At 41.3% G+C, this 19393-nt stretch overlaps 1 protein-coding gene across 6 annotated transcripts in view; it reads left to right on the top strand.

Annotated features, from left to right (window-relative positions):
* The window catches only part of HMGN3 (high mobility group nucleosomal binding domain 3), a 30029-nt gene extending 16372 nt beyond the window's left edge, over window positions 1–13657 (top strand). For 3 of the 6 annotated variants that reach the window (XM_081857519.1, XM_081857518.1, XM_081857516.1), the window contains 5 exons: window positions 2562–2612; window positions 7245–7274; window positions 8310–8357; window positions 11353–11466; window positions 11585–11919. In XM_081857519.1, the coding sequence (XP_081713645.1) occupies window positions 2562–2612; window positions 7245–7274; window positions 8310–8357; window positions 11353–11466; window positions 11585–11716 (375 nt within the window). In that variant the 3' untranslated portion in view covers window positions 11717–11919. Of the gene's footprint in view, window positions 1–2561; window positions 2613–7244; window positions 7275–8309; window positions 8358–11352; window positions 11467–11584; window positions 11920–11986 lie in introns of those variants that run through there. The other 3 variants (XM_081857517.1, XM_081857521.1, XM_081857520.1) reach the window with 3 other exon arrangements.
* The last annotated feature ends 5736 nt before the right edge of the window (window positions 13658–19393 follow it).

Below are 19393 nucleotides of genomic sequence, written 5' to 3'. Positions count from 1 at the left end.
GATGATAAACAAACCTTGGTGTTTGGGGTTCAGTTAAACAAAATAAGCCTCTGCGGTAGGCTCATGATAAAATACTGAAAAGTGGGCAAGGTTGAAAACTGTTGCTTTAGCTAGAGAAACCATGGTAGGAAACCTGTTTATGTTATACATGCTAAGCTGGAATAAGCCCCACTAAACTCCGTGGCATTTTACTTCTGCGCAAGAAGTGTGCAAAGACCAGGCAACGTCAGTCTCATTTCATGGCTTCACTAATAAGAGACGTTGTTTGCTTTCATTTTTGCAGGCTCGCTCAGGTTGAGTAATCAAGCAGTGAGAAATCAACTGTTGTACATGCATGTGTCTGAGCTGCCTATTGCTCCCTCAGCTCCTTTCTCAAAATGATTCTATTGATTACTTGTTTTCATTACTTCTCTCTTCACTTCTCTTCTACAGTGACTTGTAAAATAAACTGGAATACTGTACATGCGTAATTGAATGGTTGTTCTACTTGAAGCTGCCGCTGAGTCTTCTTCTGAAGCCATTTTAATTTTAATTTACATTATATTTTCCCTGATGGCCCAAAGCATTTCAGGGTCTGGAGCATATCAGTTTTAAAGAGTGATGTGCTCACTTTCTAGGATTGCGGCTTGCAACAGAAACCTAATTCAATTTTCTTTGCTGAGGCATTCAGGTCTCCCTTTAGCAGAAAACTGTAAATGAGATGTTAGTCACCGAGACTGCAGTGCAAGGGAATAAACCTCGTTGAATTAAGTGGGACTTTCTTCTTAGACATGTATATGATTCTTCTGTTATTTACCCAGTGGCCACTCCCACTGAGCTTAGTCCTGAGTATTGAATTGCAGTGGTGCTCGGTAATGCATCAATACATCATCCAAAATCGGCTTGAAGTCCACATCGTGATAGGGTTTCATAATATTTGACATGGCAATAGATCGTAATTCACAATGTGTTTGTGTGCTATGTAAAAAAAATGTGATGTGGGAAAATCTGTGAAGCTGGTTATCCTTTCTCTCATGATTCCTGCTGCCCTGTTGCTCTGTATTATAAAATAACAGTTATAAAAATATGTTTAAGTAAAAATGTATCAGTTTTAGAACCCCGAAGTGGTAGCAGTTGCCAGGACATTACAGTCGTACCTTGGCTCCCGAGTCGAACGTTCCGGCTCCTTAATGGTTGAAAACCGGAAGTGACTGTTCTGGTTTTTGAACGTTCTTTTGGAAACCGAACATCTGACGGGGCTTCCGCGGCTTCCGATTGGCTGCAGGAGCTTCCTGCAGCCAATCAGAAGCCGTGCTTTGGAAGTCAAACGGACTTCTAGGATGGATTCGGCTTGACTTCCGAGGTACAACTGTACTCCGTCCGCCTCTACATAGTTACATCCTTATTTCAGACATTGTGATATGTTGGTGATCTATTTATCTGGTGATATATTGCGATGTTGAAAACTGGGCATCACTCAGTCCTAGATTGTATCCTTTGTCAGTTTGCCGGAGGCATTACTTGTGTCCTGGGGAAAATGGGGCGACCTCATGGCTGCCTACATGAGAGGCAGGATGAATTTGAAAATCAATTCCTGTGCCTTAGTTTGGTCCATTCGTCTTTTCTACGTCATGGATCTCTTAATATTGGAGGAGCCCATGCCTGTGGGAAGCGAAGCATTTGGTGTTCCAAGAGATTTCTACATCCTTGTTAGGTTAAGCCTCAAGGCTCCACTCCATTCCCTTATCATATCAATCTCCAGCTGTTGCATCCCTCTATGAACGCACTTGTTAATCAGCTGGAAACTCAGCTGAGGCATATGAGTGCCATCTTTTTTAGGCTGTAAGGCAGCCAGTGTCGTATCCTTGGGGAAAGCCTGATTCTTGCCACAATGAAAAACTTAAATAGACAAGATTTCAGCACTGGGGTTGTAGCCTGGGAATTCTGAAGCGCCTTCAGGATGTGTCTGAATGCCGTCTTGTAAATCTGCCATTTTGTTTAAAGCGATGTTCTGTTACTGTCATGTGTAGAAGCAAGGGAAATACATATTTAGCCTGTGCTTTTCTTGTCTCAGTGTTTGTCTGTTCTTGAGGGAAGTTTAAATACATTTTGCAATTGCACTCCATTACCCTGACCCCCTAGAGCTAGGCAACGCAATTGCTGAGCTACCATTTGACAGGTATTTTGATTGACTCTTGTTTGTTATTAAAACTAAATAGTGAATTTTGAAAGCATTTCAGGCAGTTTATTTCATGTGTAATTTAAAACTACCTTTAATGGGAAATGTAAAGCCAGCTTCAGAGATGTTTTTAAAACTGGCAAGGTCAGATGCTCTATCCCTAATTAAAATGCGTGTATTAGAGACAGAGCAACCTATTGCTATCATGTTTCACCATGAAGTCAAGGTTGCGCTCATCACTGCTGCTCTGAAACACGTAAAGCACTTAAAATAAGAGTAGTATTTTAGAGGGATAGAATAATGTGTAATTCTTGGCTTTTGCTTTCTTATTTCTATCCTGCTTGTCTGATTTAAGGAAGTAGAATGTAGTGTAACTAACTAAATTCTATCATTTCCTTCCTAGTCTCCAGAGGGTGCTGAAGGCAAGGATGCCGCGAAACTAACAAAACAAGAGGCAAGTGTGACTCCCTCCTTCATTTCTCAACCATTCTTTATAAATTGGTGACTTTATAGGACAAAATACTAGCGAGACAGTAGAGTTAGCTCACATGTAGCCAAAGTGCAACTTATCCGCTAGTACATGCAACTATCTGTGAGGGGTGAGTCAGGCCTGAAATAGTTTGTGTGCTGTGTCATTCATATTCAAAGTTAACAGTACAACGACTAACTCATATTCTGGGTCAATGAACAAAACACACAAACACACACACACACACACACACCTGTGACCTGATAATTTACACAAGTTAAAACAAATTTGCTTGCTGAGTCCGATTTTCTGCTGGGTTTAAGAGAGCGACAGGAAACTGCAGACCTTCAAAACGTCATCTCCTGTGCTTCTGCATAGATTCCTTGATTCTGAAATACTATACTACAAGCACTAGCTGAATATATTTTCAGCAATAAGAGCCATAAGAAAAGAAAGAAACTAAACACTAAGATTGTGTGTGTGTATTGCTTGCTTTCAGATGGCGGCTGGCTGGTCTAGCTCCATCGGAGAGCACTCCCTTTGCATGCATGTTAAATCACTGGCATCTTCAGGTGTCCCTGGTCTGAAACTCTGCAGAGCCTGTGACAGCCAGTGAAAATCTTGATATGGCAAAATCTGTTTTCTGGCCACATCAGAAAAGCTATTACAGAAAGTTCATTTACACAGAAGATATTGAAAAAGCCACTGTTTTATCCTGTCTGGCATGACTTTATTATTAATATATAACGAGGAAGAAGAAGGACCCAGATACAACAGCAGATTATGGAAGTTTGTGGGCCTCTTAATAGCTAAAAGAGACTTGATGTGGAAGATCAGTGACCAGCATCTTGGAAATTCTGTGTGCCACTGGGGTGTGGGTTTGTTTAGAGAAACCTGGTCCTGTTATTCCTTGTAGGGTACTTGCAGCCATGATAATAGACTGAACCAAGCTCTAATTATTTATTATTACACCAATTTTCTCACTAGCATGGCACAGATTGTGGCTGCATGGAATATACAAGCTCAGCTGAGACTCATACTGTTTATTATGGATCGTATATCGTTGACACGTCTGAATGCCTTGGGAAGGCTTGGCTTTAAAAGCAGCTTATAAATGATGATGATGATGATGATGATATCACTAGGCAGTATAATGTGTTGCTGTTTAAATTCTGTAAGTTCCCACTTCTGTCTCCTAAATCTGAGAATATGTACAAAGGCACTGTTGAGTTGGAAGACTTAACTCTGAGGGCATGTCTGCTCTACAAGTGAACTCGCTTCCGTCTGGCACTGCCTTTGTTCACTTTACTGGTCTGCTGCTGAGACAGCCTGGATGCCCTGGTCTGCTCCTTACGACTGGGACAGTCTCCAGCTTTGGATCTCTTTGGGGGGCAGCTTGAAGCAGCTTCTGCTGCCAGTCATAATCTTAAGGTTGTTTTTTGACAGCAGCCGCCTTATTTTGCATTTCTCTTACTCTTTAAAAACATTTTCTTCCTGGGAAGCACAGCTGATAGACTTGCGCAAATCAGACAGGTAGGTAGAAAACAGCAACGTGGTGAGAGTTTATCATTGTTCCTGTTTCTATAAGCCTGGAACTTACTCAGGGGCTACATTCTGGGGATTGCAGCTAAAGCCAAAATAATGCATAGTTTAATCACATTGGGTGCAAGTGGGATTGCCAAATACTTTTTTTCCCAGATGCCCATCCCCGTTTTTTTTTTTTATATTTTTTTGCCAAGCACATAAAGCTGAATGCACGCAAGTTAAACGCACATTAGTTGCAGGCACACTGTATACAGTTCCATGCAGACTGTATTTATCAGGTAGGGGCCATAGTTCAGTGGCAGAACATCTGCTTTGCATGCAGAAGGTTCCAGGTTTGATCCCCAGCATCTCCACTTGGGGATGGGAATGTCCCCTCCGAAATCCTGGAGAGTTGCTGCCAGTCAGTGAGGACAGTACGGAATAGATAGACCAATGGTTTGACAGCTTCCTAGACACAACTTTTTGCAGAATTGTGCAACCTTAACGCCTATACAAGGGTCCATTTAGTGCCACTGTAGATGATAGCAGGTGGGTGCAGGATACGTTTGTATAAGAGATGACACAGTGTGACCTAAGTAGCCAACAAAAAACCCCCAACTTTTAGCACTTACACTCATTTAAAAGCAATCGATGCATTAAGCTAGTCTCAAAACTGCAGGCATTTTCGCTAACATTTGATTTACTTATGCGCAGTAAGGGAATGCTTTTCCTGATCGGATCAATGTATGAACGTCCTTATTTTCAAAGAAGTTACCCATCTGAAAGAACAAATTTTATTTACAAAACCAAGTGCCTGGGATAATTAACAATGAATTGCCTCTCTTCTGAAGCACTTTTAATGTTCTCTAGAGGGCATATTTGAACTTAAAAAACCTGAATGTTAATTGTGGAAATGAGAAATGTAAAAATTTGTGAAGCATGTGAGGGTTATTGGCTGGAGGCAAAGTTGTGTTGGGTAGTTGATTTTTTTTAAGATGACTGTGTAGAAGAACATACTTTTTTTTGAAACACGAGTAAAAGGCTAACCATAGCTGCTGAATGAAATGGACATTTTTTGGGAAAAATGGAATGTTACTTCAGGCTGACACTAGTGTGATAAAGTAGAATAATTCTCTTCATTACTCTGACCTGGAGCTCAGTGTGCTGCGCAGGCTTATTTATGTCATGTGAAGAAATTTGGTTCTGGAGCTGAAAATTTATGGTCTGTGTGTGCTAAAAGGTGCCCTTCCGCAAGGCGAAGAAGGCCTCTTCAGTTTGCAGCAGCAGCTTTCCTGACTTAGTGCAAGATACTTGTGCGAGGAAAGCAAACTTTCTCAACCTCTTGAACGATATTCCTCTAGCTCTTGCACAGTAGTTCACAAACATCAGACTTGGCCAGAATTTCTTCTGCACATGCTCCTCCAGGTGCAACTCCATGTGTGCAACCATGTATGAGACTACTAGATTGAGATGCATGCATTTAGGAAAGAAAATGTGTTTTTCACACCAGTCCTGTGCTCATATCACATCATTGCTGCTTTGCCAGTGAAATGTCCAGTGCATGCCCAAGCCTGGAAGGGGGAAGAGAAAATCCTCAACTAGAAAACACAAACATGGTACAAAAGCTACAGGCATGACTCAGGTGGCACACCAAATACTAATATTATAGTGTTCTCCCTTTCCTGTTTCCTAAGGTGTGGTCAGCCCTGTCAGTTCCGACAGTGCTACACGGAGCAGGGGATGCTTGCACCGAGATTGTCATCTGCTTATAGCATGTGAACAGATGGCTAGCACTGTGAAGAGCTACCCCTGAAGGGTTATCTCTTAGGTGGCACAGGAGTACTGTGTATGTCCCCTCCCCAGATGAATGTGACTTTCTCCCTCCTACTCAACCATGCCTGGCAGTTTCTCAAGCTTCCAATAGGCTTTCCATGGGTGGGACCGTGTTCCCATTCATGGTTCATTTTTGTTAGATCAGAAAAACAGCAGAATGTGCTGGTGGTGCCTGTGTACCGTAGGACCACAGCTGGCCTTCACCTGAAGACATGCCTTTTGCCATGGCCTTTTTCTTGAAGGAGAGCTCAGTTGATGGGTTTGCTTTCTACAGCTGGACTTGGTGATATCTTAATAACCTTGGATTGTTTGTATCTTTGCCCCCTGTTTTTATTATTTTAGTATTTTATTGGAGTGTTTTTGATATCATTGTTTCATGCCGAACTTTATATTATTGTTCATTGCCTTGCAATAAATTCTCTAAAAGCATTAATTAAAATAAACAAATAGTACATTGTTGTTTTAAGTTTGGCCTGACTTACGTCACAGAGGAAAGCAAAAGTACTTCCGATTCAAAATTCCTCTAAATGAATGTGTGGCTTGATGCTTCACTCGCCAATCCATGAAGCCCCAAATTCCCCTTAAAAATCATGGTTGTACTTTTCTCAGATTTTCCACACAACTCTACCAGTTATTTACAAGTTACGACTTTTCAAGATTCTCTCCCACCAGATTCCAGTTTACAAAAGGAGCAGTAAATTAAAGATTCTGTGTCAGCACCGATGTTTTCTGATCATAGTATCAAATTTCAATCATTAGCATCAAGACTCTTTAGATTCCGTTGCAAAAGAATCCAAATTCCACATCAAGAAAGTCTAGTTTACTAGGTGTGCATTATTTATTCCCCAGTGTTTGGGTGCTCAAAGAATATTATTTTTAGAAAGCTCCAAAGGCCACCAAGTCACTCTTACTTGGGCTTTGGGAATGGGGGTTTCAGATTTTGTTTGTTCATAATGTGCCTTGGAGCACAGTCCCAGAAATAATTTCCACTGATCTTGCCACAAGAGGTTTCCACAACCGTAGAGAAACAAACAGGAGGATAAGATTCCAAAACGTAGTAAGCAAATAAGCTGAGCAAGTACATAGCGTACATGTAAAACAATAATCCCTCAGGATGCAAAGACCTTTGCATTTGGTAATAAAGACTTCTGTTGTCTTTCAGGTACATTTTATTTTGTTGGCAAATGAGTGACAGATTTTTGCCTTGTGTGGATGTGAACTGCTGCAAATCTACAAAGATATTTTCTTTCCTTTTTATAGCCAACAAGACGATCTGCAAGATTGTCAGCTGTAAGTATTTATAAGAGCTTGTTTGTGTAGATAGGAAGCCACATTCTTTCTCATGTCAAGCTTGACAAGGTGGCAGTGGCCATGCCGTGTGGCGAGTGGTAAGCCGATGTTACCTGGATTTGGTGTTTAATCCTAGAATGTAAATCAGGCCTCTGGAACGATCAAACTTTCCTGAGCAGCAAGAAGCCCTGGGACAGCTACGAAGGGTTTTGTTTCCTTTTGGTCTGAGCAGAAGATCTGTAGCATTTTTATAATAATTTATTTTACCTACAAATATGCACATAGAGCATATTGGAAGGAACAGATCCTCCAATGTTGGGTATCAGCACTCCTGCTTTAGATACTCAGCCAAACTCTTGCAGCCTCTCTCCCCTAAGGCAAGTAGTAGAACTAGCTCCACTATTTGTGGCCCCCTTCCTCTGGATGAAATGTGTCACTTTCCAAAGTCTGTAAAGGATATCTGGAGTGCACCCCCAGTCATTAAAGAATATTAAACTCCAGTTGTTAAAGTTTCTGAGATTTATAGCAGGCACAAGGAACCTGTGGCTTTTGAGATGTTGTTCGAGTACAGTTCCCATCATCCTTGACCATCAGCGATGTCAGCTGGGGCTGATTGGAACTTGAGTCCATCAACATATGGGGGACCACAGGCTCCCCATCCCTGATTTACAGGAATCTGAATAACCAAACTCACATGTTGTGTTGGTTGGCTGGCTCCTTATATCCTTTCCAGAAAAGAAATGTGTGGTCATTTTGTGTGTGTGTGTGTGTGTGTGTGTGTGTGTAGAGAGAGAAATGCAACCTCTTTTGGAGATGATGGGAAACTGTTTCTCACAGTACATCTATAACGTGCAGAGAACCAGACTTTCAGACATTTTGATAAGATATAGAAGGTAATTTTGACTGAAGCCTATCTGTAGAAACGGCCTCTGGCTTCTTTGGTGTCACGTGTTAAGAAGTGGGGAAAGGGGAAAGATTAAGAAACAATTGGTAGCAACTGTGCTAATGCTTGGATTGTCTGAAATTCTTTCCTAGAAACCAGCTCCACCAAAACCTGAGCCTAAGCCAAGAAAAACCACTAAGGTAAAAATTTATTTTAACAGTGGTTTGTTTTTTGTTTTACTCTGCCTACTGGGCGCTTTCTCTGTACCGCTATATTATCTTGCTCAGTCTACCCAACATGAATAGAGGGTTATAACTGTTAATAGTTAATGAAATCATTACATCTTAAAGTAATTAAAATTAATGTAGGATTAACATAAGAAAAGGCAGCAACTGTGGGTCAATTCTGTGAAACTTTTGCAACAGTAAACAACCTGAGTTGTAGGCTCAGAGCTGGGATAGTTGTCACATAATGTATTGTTATAAGCGCAGATACTAACAACATTCAGAGGTGAAAACACAGTATCTATTTATGGGAAAGGGAATGATGAATCAATTTCTTCAGCTTAGCAAAATTTTAAGTTAGGAGACTATATTGGGCATGAGCTCTGTTCCATGATTGCATGAGCATGTCTCTGGAAAACAAATTAGCGATAGTTTTTACTTTACATAGTAAGTACCTTGCAGTTCTTCATTGCTGGTGCCTATATACCACCTATACCACATTTTAAATTTTATTTTGTCACGAAAGCCAAAAACATCTAATTCTCACAAGGTGCAAAAATAAAATGGACACTCCTGAGATTAATTCTGCGCCCCCTCCCTTCCATCAGATGTAAGCCTGATAAGCAGTAGCTTTATAGCCCGCTCCACAATCAAAGGAGCCCCAAGAAAAACGATATCCCGCTTCTCTGGAGTCTAGAGCTGTAGCAGTCTCCCAATTAAGCTGTCGGCCAGTGTCAGTTGAAACCGAAAAGCACAGATATGAGAGGTCTGCTTTGAATGGGCATCCCGCCAGAGCAAGGGACTTTCCGCCCTCCCCTCTCTCCTTTTCATGCACCCTGCACCCTCTCCAAATCTGCTCTGGAAAGTTAGGGGAACATCTAGAGCAAATGGAGAGGGGAATTCCTGTTGCCCAAATGGAAATTGTTGCAGCGATGGGACATATTACTTTGCGCTACTTTGGGATAAATGCCCAGTACCAGAGGTGGAGCAGCACTGATGTTGTGTATGGTTAGCATGTCAGACTAGGATTGAGGAGGCCTAGTTTCAAATGCTCCCTCAGCCATGAAGCTCACTGGGTGACTTTGGGCCAGTCACTACCAGCCTAACTTACCTCACAGGGTTGTGAAGATAAAATGGAGGAAGTGTGTGTCGCCTTGAGTTCCAGGAAATAAAGGCGGGATATAAATAATACCGTCGTGGCAAAGTAATTTGTGTTGTTATATTAGCCTTTTAAGGGCTGCACACAGTTTGGTAAATCCTAATTAGATAGAGCATGCAGTTGTTTTCCAGCTGTTCTGACTTCAGCCCTGTCTTAAACTCACTTTGCCTTCCGCCTTTTTCTCCCAAGCCAAAAATTGCTGGACAGTTGGTGAGCCGAGTACATATTTGTATACAGCTCTGGAGCCTTGTAAATATATATATAGTCCACCCCCCTGCATACAGTGAGGGCTTGGTTTGGCCTGAAAGGAGGGTGCCCACCTCTGAGCTGCAATATTTGCAGTGGGCTACATTATAGGGCTGGTGTAAGCTACTCTCAGCATAGTCCTCCAACCTGCAATCAAGGCAAAGCACTTAACCGCCCTGCAGGGCTGTTGTACCCTGAAAACCCCCAGCCTATTTATTTTTATTTTTGTGAGCCATCTTGAGTCCTGGTTCCGAGGAAGAGGCAGGAGACAAATTGAATGAATGAATAAATGTACTGGTTATAGTACATGGTTAAGGGTTTTCTTGCTATGACCAAATCTGGGACAGGTTGCCTCCCCTTCCAGCTGGCTCTGATAAATGCTCTTTGCAAGTTTTGACCTTGCCTTCTAGAAAAGGAATTGATCATTTCTTGCAAGCTCCACTCTCCACTGACCTTAAGAACACTCACAGGAAGTCCAGTGTTCCAATCTCCGCAAGTCATTGGGGTCCTCCAGCTAGAGACATGAGTGCTCAGCGAGTTAGAGAGCATGGAGAAGTTCTGCATGTGTCAGGCTCCTCCCCTCCCCATTTTCCTAGTGAGAAGCCTTCGTGCCCCCACATCAAAGAGAACTAAAGTAATATCACTTCAACTCGATTTAGTGCCTTAATTTATTTATAACAGGCATAGGCAAACTCAGCCCTCCAGATGTTTTCAGACTACAACTCCTACCATCCCTAGCTAACAGGACCAGTAGTCAGGGATGATGGCAGTTGTAGTCCCAAAACATCTGGAGGGCTGAGTTTGCCTATGCCTGATTTATAAGGTCAACAGGATCAGGCCAGTGTAGAAACAGCTGTCAGGCAAGAAGTGTTAGTCTGGATAATTAGTTGTCTGGAGTTTCACCTTCTAGCATATTCCATGTTCTTATTAGCCAGTCCTTAATATATAGGCACTTCCCGAGATGATAGAGACAGACAGGCAGACAGACAGACAGACAGACAGACAGACAGACAGACAGACAAATAGATAGATATAGATAGATAAGTTTACTTCTCTACTGGAACAATCCATCAGATTAAGTCAAAATATTTTCAGTGCACAAGATTAAAATACCTTGTAGTTTTTTGGTCGTCTTCCACAGAAGTGGTGAAGAAAGATGTTTAGTTGACTTGGGTTCCTGTGTGCAAACATATGTACACCAATCTCATTTCTGGACTGGCATATGTACCTTTCCCTCTTCACACAAAACCTGGAGGGGTGGAGGCGGAAAGGGATTGTGCATAGGTAGCTCAGTTGGTTAGAGCACGGTGCTAATAATGCCAAGGTTGCTGCTTCGATCCCCATATGGGACAGCTGCCTATTCCTGCATTGCAGGGGGTTGGACTAGATGGTCCTCAAGGTCCATTCCAACTCTACAATTCTGTGATTCCAGGTGCTTGTGCAATGTGCCAAGAGAGCCTCCAGTGATTTATTTCTGATGGGTTTTTGCAGAGCGCTCACAGTTCCTGGGGAGCTTTCTCGGTTCTGTAATGAATCCATCTCCCTCCGTTTGATCTTGTTTTCCAGAAGGAACCCGGAGCAAAGGCGAGCAAAGGTGCTAAGGGGAAGAAGGATGAAAAGCAGGAAGCAGCAAAGGAAGGTACTGCACCGTCTGAAAATGGTGAAAGTAACACTGAAGAGGTACTTGGCGCGCAGAACTCCTGCCGATTCACTCAGTTGTGTTTTGTAATTCGGTTTTTCCAGCCATTGCAAGCATGTTCATAATATTTCTTTTTATTGCCCCGTGATGTTATTACAGATCTGCATCTCTCGCTCCACTGTTAGTGTTTCAGCATCCAGAGGTGCCCCACCCAGCACACTGTCAGTAAAAGGGCAGATTGAAACAGTGAAAGTTCAGGGTACGGTAGAGCAATCTGCATGTGTGCAGTGAATAGAGGCAGATAGTAGTGTGGTGCTTTTCATTGTGAACAATTGAAGCTGGCAGGTAAGGCTTCTCTGGCTTTTGAAAATCAGGAACCAATGAATGTAAGTTTATAGATGTCCTGTCTATATCAATGCAGTGTTTAAAAGTCTGGAACTGGGCTGTACAAATGCTGCAAAAGGAAAGATTGCATATTGGTTGCGCTGCTTTTTTTTTAAAAAAAGAGACTTACATGTAGTGGTCAGTTTCCAAAACCTTTTCCGTTTCCTTTTTTTGCAGGTACAGAGAACTGAATCAGTAGATGACAAGTGCGTGTGAACTGACATGAACATTTGAGGATGATTTTATGTACCTCTAGACAACTTTTAAAAGATATTTTTATCAAGTATTTTGTAAATGCTAATTTTTTAGGACTTAAAATAAGTTGACAAACTGTATATGAACATTTCCCTCCTTCCATACCCACGCTTCTAGAAATCCCCAATGTTGCCAAGTTTTAAAAAAGTATCAGCTTAACATTGGGGGAGGGGAAAAAGTGTTTGTAAGGTTGGACCAGCATTCCATATTCTTGCTTTTCAGAAATGTACGTCTTGTATGGTGATGTTTTTACCGTGGGTGTTTGGGTTTTTCTTGCGGTTTTTTCTAGAGCAATAATCCGTGGTGTTTTTGTACTTAAGGTTTATGCGATTTTAATGAAACATGTACAGATAATGGCCACCTGCTGGCTCTTTTGGGTTCTTTTCATTTGTTGACAATAACGACGTCTCCTTGCCAGCAAATATAACCCCCCAATATTTTCACTAAATCTGAGATATGCTGCCTTATAGATAACTTCGCTCTGGCTGGGAGGATACTAAGCACACTTATTTAGAAGATATGTCCCACTGATTTCACAACTTAATAATTTGGCAATACAGCTCATTGTTTAGAACCAGAGGATTTAAAATACAAAATAATTCCAACTAAGTGGGTTTTAGGTGAAAGCCAAAGTGCTGTGTGATCTCCATGGAGCACTCATAATACATGCAGATCTGTGCGAAAAGATTCACATATGCAGACCAGCACAGCTTGCAACATTGGGTCGTAAGTAGCCAGCCAACCTAGGCGTTTCAGAAGTCATATCTGCATATGCAAAACCAGAAAGCTTCTTGAGCCCTGGTGGGCTGCCATACATGGCTGGCTGGGTCCAAGGTCTGACATTTTAGCACAAGGTCTAAAATGCCCAGCCAGGCATGGCCAAACTTGGCCCTCCAGATGTTTTGGGACTACAACTCCCATCATCCCTAGCTAACAGGACCAGTGGTCAGGGATGATGGGAATTGTAGTCCCAAAACATCTGGAGGGCCAAGTTTGGCCATGCCTGTGAGGGGTCTTTTTCCAGCATTTTTGTTTCCTGCTTCAACGTAAATAGCACTGTAACAGCAGAAGCTGAGCTTTGGAAACTCAATTTCTTTATCGCTTATGAGATGCAGCTTTGATTTCACATCTCCTCTTAACTAAACCCCTGTTCCATGTAAACACTGGAGATTATGCCACTGTAATTTCTGTTATGTTCCTGCTTTTAATCTCTTATTTGGCAATTCCACCTGCTTTATTGGAGGAATGGTGGTCAATGGAGGTTAAACAACATCATGTGGTACCTGGTAGAGAGGATGAAGCTGGAATATATTAAAAGGTCTGGGGTTGTAACGGTGGTGTTAAACAAGCTGAATGATTTCTAGTGCCCATGCTAACACTGCTTTGGTCCATTATAAGCATCTGGCCATCTCCCCCTCTCTATTTTCCTCCTATTTTTTTGCCTGGAACTTGAATATTTCTCTTGTTTGCAGAGTGGGAAGGGAAAATATTTCTTGTCTTTTCATAACATTTATTTTCATTGCTGTGCTGGTGGCCATAATGTCTAGGAATATATGCATGTTTCAGTCAATAAATGAAGTAATTATCACCTAACCCCTACTGTCTTTATTTAGGACTGGGCAAAAATGGTACCACCTGCAGTAGCCTCCTACTTTGAAAAATATTGTTTCATTTCAGTTGGTTTAGCTCCTCTGTTATACACACACATTACAGAAATGGAGGGAAACTACACCTAACAAGTGCATCTTGTGTTGATATACAAGAATAAAGTGACATACAAAAGCTTCAGAACATGTTTATATGCAAATGCATTATTATATTTTCATTAATCCTCACCAGATCACAGTGCATTGGATTGGTTTTTAAACAAAACCCAGCTGTTTCCTTTAATAGAGAATGTCCTACCTAAGCATACACAATTGCCCTGTGATTTGCTTCCTGCCGTGAAGCTCTATCGACTTCGTTATTTAGCTGCTCTCACCAGAGTTTGAATCTCTTAACACATGCACACTAATGAATTTCTTTGCAACATCCCTTTGATGTAGGAAGGTATTATTATCTTCCATCTTACAGATAGGTAATTAAGACACAAGAGATTTATTGCCCAGCCCTTAATGCTGTTCTACCGACTGAAAATGGAGTGAGCAGAGATTGCCTTGACCAAGAGTTTGGGAAAGTATTCATGTGCTGGAGAAATTAGGAATTAAATCTAGTCAGAAATCATAGCCTTCTAACCTTTTTGTGTCTCTGCTTTAATTTAGCTTAGAGCAGGTATGTTCCAGATGGGTTATTTCCCCTCCCCCCCAGCAAGTCCATTTGGATTGCAGGAACCAAATGCTTCAGCTGTGAAACGCTAACTTAAAAGTGCCTGGTGCCTTAAGAATGCATTCAGTTTGAAATAATATGTAAACCTCATTTAAAGTACTTCCTTTCCTGGAAATGCTATCTTGCCTTGAAGAGAATATGTAGGAGGCAAGGTCAAAGGGAAAGTGATATGATGTACTCTGTATGGGTGAATATGTTCTCATCCATGCTTTTCTGCAAAACTTTGCAGTCTCCGTTTATGTTATGTCTGTTATAGCTTCTTCCCTAGATCAACATGATATATTGCTGTTACATAGATTTGTGGTGTGACCACACTTGAAAAACTACAGTTCTGGTCACCACATCTCAGAAAAAGCTATTGCAGAGCTGAAAAATATACAGAGAATAGCAAGCAAAATTAACCAGTGGCTAAAGTGAACTTCCACTATGTGGAAAGATTACAACAATTTCAGCTTTTTAGTTTGGAAAAGATACAGGGAATTTTTTCTTCCTTGGTATTAAAACCGAAGGTCATCCAGTGAAGCCAGATATTGGAAGATTCAGGGAAGACAAAAGGAAATATTTATTTACACAAATCTTTCTTTAAACTCTGTAATTTGCTACCACAAAATGCAGTAATGACTACCATCTTGGATGGCTTTCAAACCATTAAACTTTTATTTTGTTTTACACTGTTTAGGTCACTGCAACGTAAGGAGCAGGTCTTGGTGTTTGCAGAATCTGAGTAATATTTAATTAAAGGTTTTATACCGTTAGCAATACTTTCAGACAATTTAACAAAAGCAAGATACAATACCGAAGTAAAAATAAAGCATAGTTTATATGTTAAAATAGCACTCAGTGACGAAAAGATTGTGCAGCTGGTGTCAAACAAACATGTCTTGAATGGGAATTTGATAGACTGAGCACCACAACTAACAAGGCCTTCTCCGGTGCCACTCACCTGATTTCACTAGTAAGGTGAATAAACCTCCCTCTCTAAAGTGGAAAAACATTGTCCATAGGACCATACTACCTAAATAGTGCTGAGAGAAATGAGGAAGAGGATGGTAACCCCCAAGATAAAATGGAGAACCCAGACCTTGGGATTAGGCTCTTAAGAGTGCTAACTCAACACAACCTAGTAAGAGATGCCTTCCTGAAGGTGTCAGTACCCTCCAGGAGCCTCTGATGAATAGCATACAATCAAACATAACTGCATGAGTGCTAGTTAGTGCATGAAGGGATTAAGACTACAGAGCTGGATTCCTAGACTCAACTAGGTCATGTCCCCCTTCTCTGATGAGAGAGAAAGTAAAGCCTTCCCTTCCTGTTCCTTCTCTCTCTATGTCATCTAACTGACCAAGGAAGACTTGCCTAAGCAAGCACCAAGCTTTGAACATGTGTTTGAAGCTATCTCTGTGTATTTTTGACCCAAGCGTATTCCTGTATTCTCCATTGCTGCTGCTTCGAGAAATGCATGAATTTGACCTTTGGAACATTTTGTAAGTAAAGCATTTAAAACTTATTTAGCAGTGTGTGGGCTATTCATTGCAAGAGGGGTAGAAATAGGAGCACTGTTTCCAAGCAGACTAAACGGGATAAAAGAGTCTAACAACCTATAGTTGAAGGTCCCAAGCCACAGAGAGGTTAGGCTGGCCTCAACCAGAGCCAGGGCTTTTTCGGCTGCGGCTCCAACCTGGTGGAACGCTCTGTCACAAGAGACAAGGGCCCTGCAGGACTTGACATCTTTCCGCAGGGCCTGCAAGACAGAGCTGTTCCACCTGGCCTTTTGTTAGGGCGCAGCCTGACTCCCTCCTTTGGCAATCTTTTCAAGACTTTAGCTTATGGTTGCCATTAATTTTGTTTTTAACTCATTTTTATAATGTTTTATAATGTTGTATTGTTTTAGTGTTGTTAGCCGCCCTGAGCCCGGCTTCGGCTGGGGAGGGCGGGATATAAATAAAATTTATTATTATTATTATTATTAGTCCCAGTTTAAACTCACAAAAGTTTAGCAGCAGTAAACTCTGCTACTGCCCCATGTTTTGAATCGAGGCACCCAACCGATGCATTTATTATATTATTCACCCCACACACGTGGGTCACAGGGATTCATATTTTTCCTTCCAAAGATAACAAATCTAATATCTTTGAATTGAAACGAGGTGTAAATTGTACTTGGAGCAGACTCGTTTAAATTAAAGGGGTTTTAGTTAATCACGATCATCCAAAGTCCTACTAATCCTCACCAAATTCAATCCATTATGAGTAAGGAAACATTATTGGTATCAGCTTTTCAAACAAATAAGATTTAGTGGCTGTGTTTCAATGTACTAGGAAACAATGATACTATGTGTAAGGGACAGAGCTGGAAATTGTCAGTGCTTTTTCTGGGAGTAGGGTTTACATTATTCTGTAGAAGTAATATGCACACACAATATTTTGTTGCATGGGAAATGAAGAAAGCTGCTGTATTTTGCTCATCCCCACCCTGCTTCCCAAATCCCTGGCTGTGGTGTTATGGGAACATGAACACACCAGACCCGCACCCTATCAGCTGCCTTCCTAATAAGGGAGCAGGTGCTGTTTATCTGCCTTCGCTTTTGTATCTCTGCTTTCCTGTCTGAAATAAGTCTCTAGCCAGACACATTAGTGTTTTTACCCTGGAACTCCCTAGGGAATGGAAGTTTTGAGTGGGACGGCTTCCTCATCGATTGTATAGCCTATTTTTAACTTAATGAAAGATGGACAAACATAAGAAACAAAAAACACTGCAGCTTTTGTGTGTGTGCTGAGTAGAGTCTGCCTTTCCACTTGCTTCTGTATCAGAGTATTGCTTAGGTGTACATAGATGCTTCTTCTTAGGGTATGTCCTTCAGACCAGCTGTTTTGTATGTTACCAAAGATCATGCAAGGAGCTGGTGCAGCCCGCTCTGCATCCTAATCTTCAACCATTATCAGACTTTTCTAATTTTTAAAAAAAGATTTTAAGTAGGGATTCACGCCAACAGAGTTGTGTCAACATCAACCTTGTCCCTCTCACTCCCTCTCTTTGAAAATCATGGTTCAGGAGAGAAAAAGTGAAAACCAATTAATACATACTTTACAAGTGGCTTCAGTCTAAAGGAAGCAATCAACTTTGCTGCTGGTCCACTCATATTGCACCATCGTCTCCTGCTGCTTACTGGTAAAATATGCATTTGCACATCCTTGAACTACTACGCACATATGACTGAGCTGTGCTTCCCATGGAAATGCATGGAGGTATTAAGGACACAGGTTCTTCATGTTAACAAAACACAGGGGTCCCCACAGCAAACCTGATCCCTGTGTTACATATAACAGCTTTCTCCTTTGGAGAAGACTGCACAATAGGTCCAACATACCCTGCTGGCTTTCCAATTGCGTAGCCCAGAGCTTTTCAAACTGTGTTTTGCAACATGTCAGTGTGTTGGCTGCAGCTTGTAGGCGCGTCATGTGAACGCTCCGCGTGCTCCTCCTGGAGCTGGAAATGGGTTAGTTTAACCTCCGGTTTGCTAGTAAAACTGAATTACTATGTGGCTAAATGATGCATGTATAAAAAGTGTGTCACCAACATGAAAAGTTTGGAAAGCTGTTGCCCCTGCCATTTTACAAGAGCTATTTACAACAAAATTGATTCCTCCATTGCATGTCCTTTTTTCTGATTTTGCCCTGCTAGTGCTGGTAGTTCTTTAAACATCGAAGGAGGAACTTCAAATAACAATGTACAAAATGTGACTGATTTGGGACACCTAAAATGTTACGATTTACAATTTTTTGCACAACTGTTAGATTCTATCACATTTGTAAACACAAATTGAGCTAAGTACAGTTCCTTGAAACCAGAAGTTCCAGAAAACCTTTATCTGGCCTTGACTTTCTTGAGAAGTCTGTTTAGTCAAGTAGGTTTTTATATTATTTTGTTAATAAGTAATTTAATATATTTTTCATATTTTAAAAGGAAAAACATTTAAGGATTCAGAACTATTTGAAAACATAGTTTTATTGCAGAATGATGTGCACCAGTAGCCTGGACAATTTCTGAGTTTGAATACACACGATAAAGCCTCTCCTTATTGCAGAAGACCGGTGTCAGGTAATTTGGATCCTACTATAAATGATGGATTCTAGAAAACTCATTCTGATATGTGATTTTGAAGCCGAGTATTATGAAAAGATGTACTTTAAAGGTTAGATAGCAGGGGAATCTATACTCCTGCGTCACAGACACTGGAAATGGCAGAATCTTGTAATGTGTATTCTTAACTAGAAATCAAGAAAAATCACAGCTTCTTGTTACCAAGATTGAAAGTGCAGCAATGGAAAGTGAAGTAAATCACAATTTTCTGCATCCAACAGGGCAGCTTAAATATGTCATGGAGCAGCTGATCAACATTACATAATTCTGAGTATGATCTCCAAAACAGACAAGATAACTTTTGACTTCTGCTTTGAAATGCCATAAAGTCCTTATGCAGCTCAGGTGGTTAGAAACCATTCTGCCCCTCTCCTGCCCCCAAAATCCCCCTGTACCTTAAAAAAAGAAGTTGTTGCCTGTTTATCACAAAGCCAAGCTAAGTGGCATCACAAAACACTACTGAAAAATGAACTGTCTATTGTATAGGAGGCGAGGGCTGATCTGTGAAGGAGGCAGGCTAGATGTTGGACTCCAAACCCCTACTGACCTTTTCCTGGTCAATTGGCTATACAGTGGTACCTCGGGTTACAGATGCTTAGGGTTACAGACACTTCAGGTTAAAGACTCTGCTAACCCAGAAATAGTACCTTGGGTTAAGAACTATGCTTCAAGATGAGAACAGAAATCGCACTGCAGCGGTGTGGCGGCGGTGGGAGGCCCCATTGGCTAAAGTGGTACCTCAGGTTAAGAACGGACCTCCAGAACGAATTAAGTTCTTAACCTGAGGTACCACTGTACTGATTAACTGTCCTTGCTGTAGGATGGCAACTAGTGTGGAGGTTGTAGTAGTTGCAGACAGTAGC

The sequence above is a fragment of the Podarcis erhardii genome (assembly GCF_964252035.2).
Source record: "Podarcis erhardii genome assembly, chromosome: 3".
Lineage (NCBI taxonomy): Eukaryota > Metazoa > Chordata > Lepidosauria > Squamata > Lacertidae > Podarcis > Podarcis erhardii.
The sequence above is the reverse complement of the archived record's forward strand: the minus strand, read 5'-3'. Positions and strand labels throughout refer to the sequence as shown.